This window comes from Eimeria mitis, genomic scaffold, assembly GCF_000499745.2.
Source record: "Eimeria mitis Houghton genomic scaffold, Emh_scaff7573, whole genome shotgun sequence".
Lineage (NCBI taxonomy): Eukaryota > Apicomplexa > Conoidasida > Eucoccidiorida > Eimeriidae > Eimeria > Eimeria mitis.
In genome coordinates, this window is record NW_013575548.1 from 853 (window position 1) to 2,436 (window position 1,584).

General features: G+C 44.7%; 1 protein-coding gene across 1 annotated transcript in view; it reads left to right on the forward strand.

Annotated features, from left to right (window-relative positions):
• The window catches only part of EMH_0092000 (Ratireb-prov protein, related), a gene marked incomplete at both ends in the record, with an annotated part of 1,531 nt that extends 551 nt beyond the window's left edge, over nucleotides 1-980 (forward strand). The window contains 4 exon segments of the mRNA XM_013501783.1: nucleotides 1-71; nucleotides 142-379; nucleotides 665-965; nucleotides 969-980. Coding sequence (XP_013357237.1) covers nucleotides 1-71; nucleotides 142-379; nucleotides 665-965; nucleotides 969-980 — 622 coding nt within the window.
• Nucleotides 981-1,584: the final 604 nt, after the last annotated feature.

The following is a 1,584-nucleotide window of genomic DNA, read 5'->3' on the forward strand; positions in this document are numbered from 1 at the left end:
GCAGCAACAGCAGCAGCAGCAGCAGCAGCAGCAGCAGCGATGGATTAGAAGTACTATATCCGGATTCAGTAGTAGGAACAGATTCACACACAACGATGATAAACGGTTTGGGTGTATTGGGTTGGGGTGTTGGTGGTATAGAGGCTGAGGCGGTGATGCTGGGCCAGCATATATCTATGGTTTTGCCTGAGGTGGTGGGTGTACACCTCACCGGGCAGCTCGGCCCCCTCGTCACCGCCACAGACCTCGTATTAACCCTCACTGAAAATCTTCGTAAAAAAGGCGTCGTGGGAAAATTTGTTGAATTCTTTGGGCCCGGCCTCGCCTCACTCTCACTCGCAGACAGAGCCACTGTATCCAATATGGCCCCAGAATACGGGTAATATATACTTATATATATATATATATATATATATATATATATATATATATATAAAGGGTACATTATGTATACCTATTGTTTTAAATATAACTGTGTAGATGCAGTATATGTATTTGTATATATTTAACGATTTGCAATCGAAAACCAAAAATCCTTTTTCCCTTTGTGCCCACGGGAAGGGGATCGATCAGTTTAGGGTTTAGGGTTTAGGGTGTTTAGGGTTTAGGGTTTAGGGTTTAGGGTTTAGGGTTTAGGGTTTTTGTTGTGTGTATGTATGTTCAGTGCAACATGTGGTTTTTTCCCGGTGGACGATCAGTCTTTATTGTATTTACGAATGACGGGGCGTCCTTCATCTCACGTGGAGATGGTGGAGCGTTATACTCGAGCAACACAGCTATTTGCTGCTTCTGCTGCAGCAGCATCAGCAGCAGCAGCAGCAACAGGAGCAGCAACAGCAACAGCAACAGGAAAAGGAGTATCTCGTGTTGCTTACTCTGACGTTGTTGAGCTTAACCTGTGTTCTATAGAACCATGTGTTGCTGGCCCCAAGAGGCCCCAGGACCGCGTTTCTGTATCGAATATAAANTGTGTTCTATAGAACCATGTGTTGCTGGCCCCAAGAGGCCCCAGGACCGCGTTTCTGTATCGAATATAAAAAAAGATTTTAGTTTATGTTTGAGTCAGCCAATAGGTTTCAAGGGTTTTGGTTTATCTGAAGAAGAGAAAGAAAAAAAAGTTTTATTTACACATAAAGGAAAAGAATATATATTAAAAAACGGATCTGTATGTATAGCCGCTATCACATCATGTACAAATACAAGTAATCCAGGTGTTATATTTGCGGCTGGTTTACTAGCTAAGAAAGCAGTAGAAAGAGGTTTATACGTTCCCCCATATATTGTAACTTCTCTCTCTCCTGGCTCTCGAGCTGTATCTACATATCTGAAGGATGCTGGGCTGCTAGAGAGCCTGCAGCAGCTTGGGTTTCACCTAGCTGGGTATGGTTGTATGACATGTATAGGCAATACAGGGGAGTTCGATGCCGAGGTCACCGAGGCTATCACCTCAGGTGACCTCGTTGTAGCCTCAGTACTCTCAGGAAACAGAAACTTTGAGGGCCGTATACACCCCCTCACCCGCGCAGCATACCTCGCCTCCCCCCCCCTCGTCGTCGCCTTCGCCTTAGCAGGAAAAATTAATAT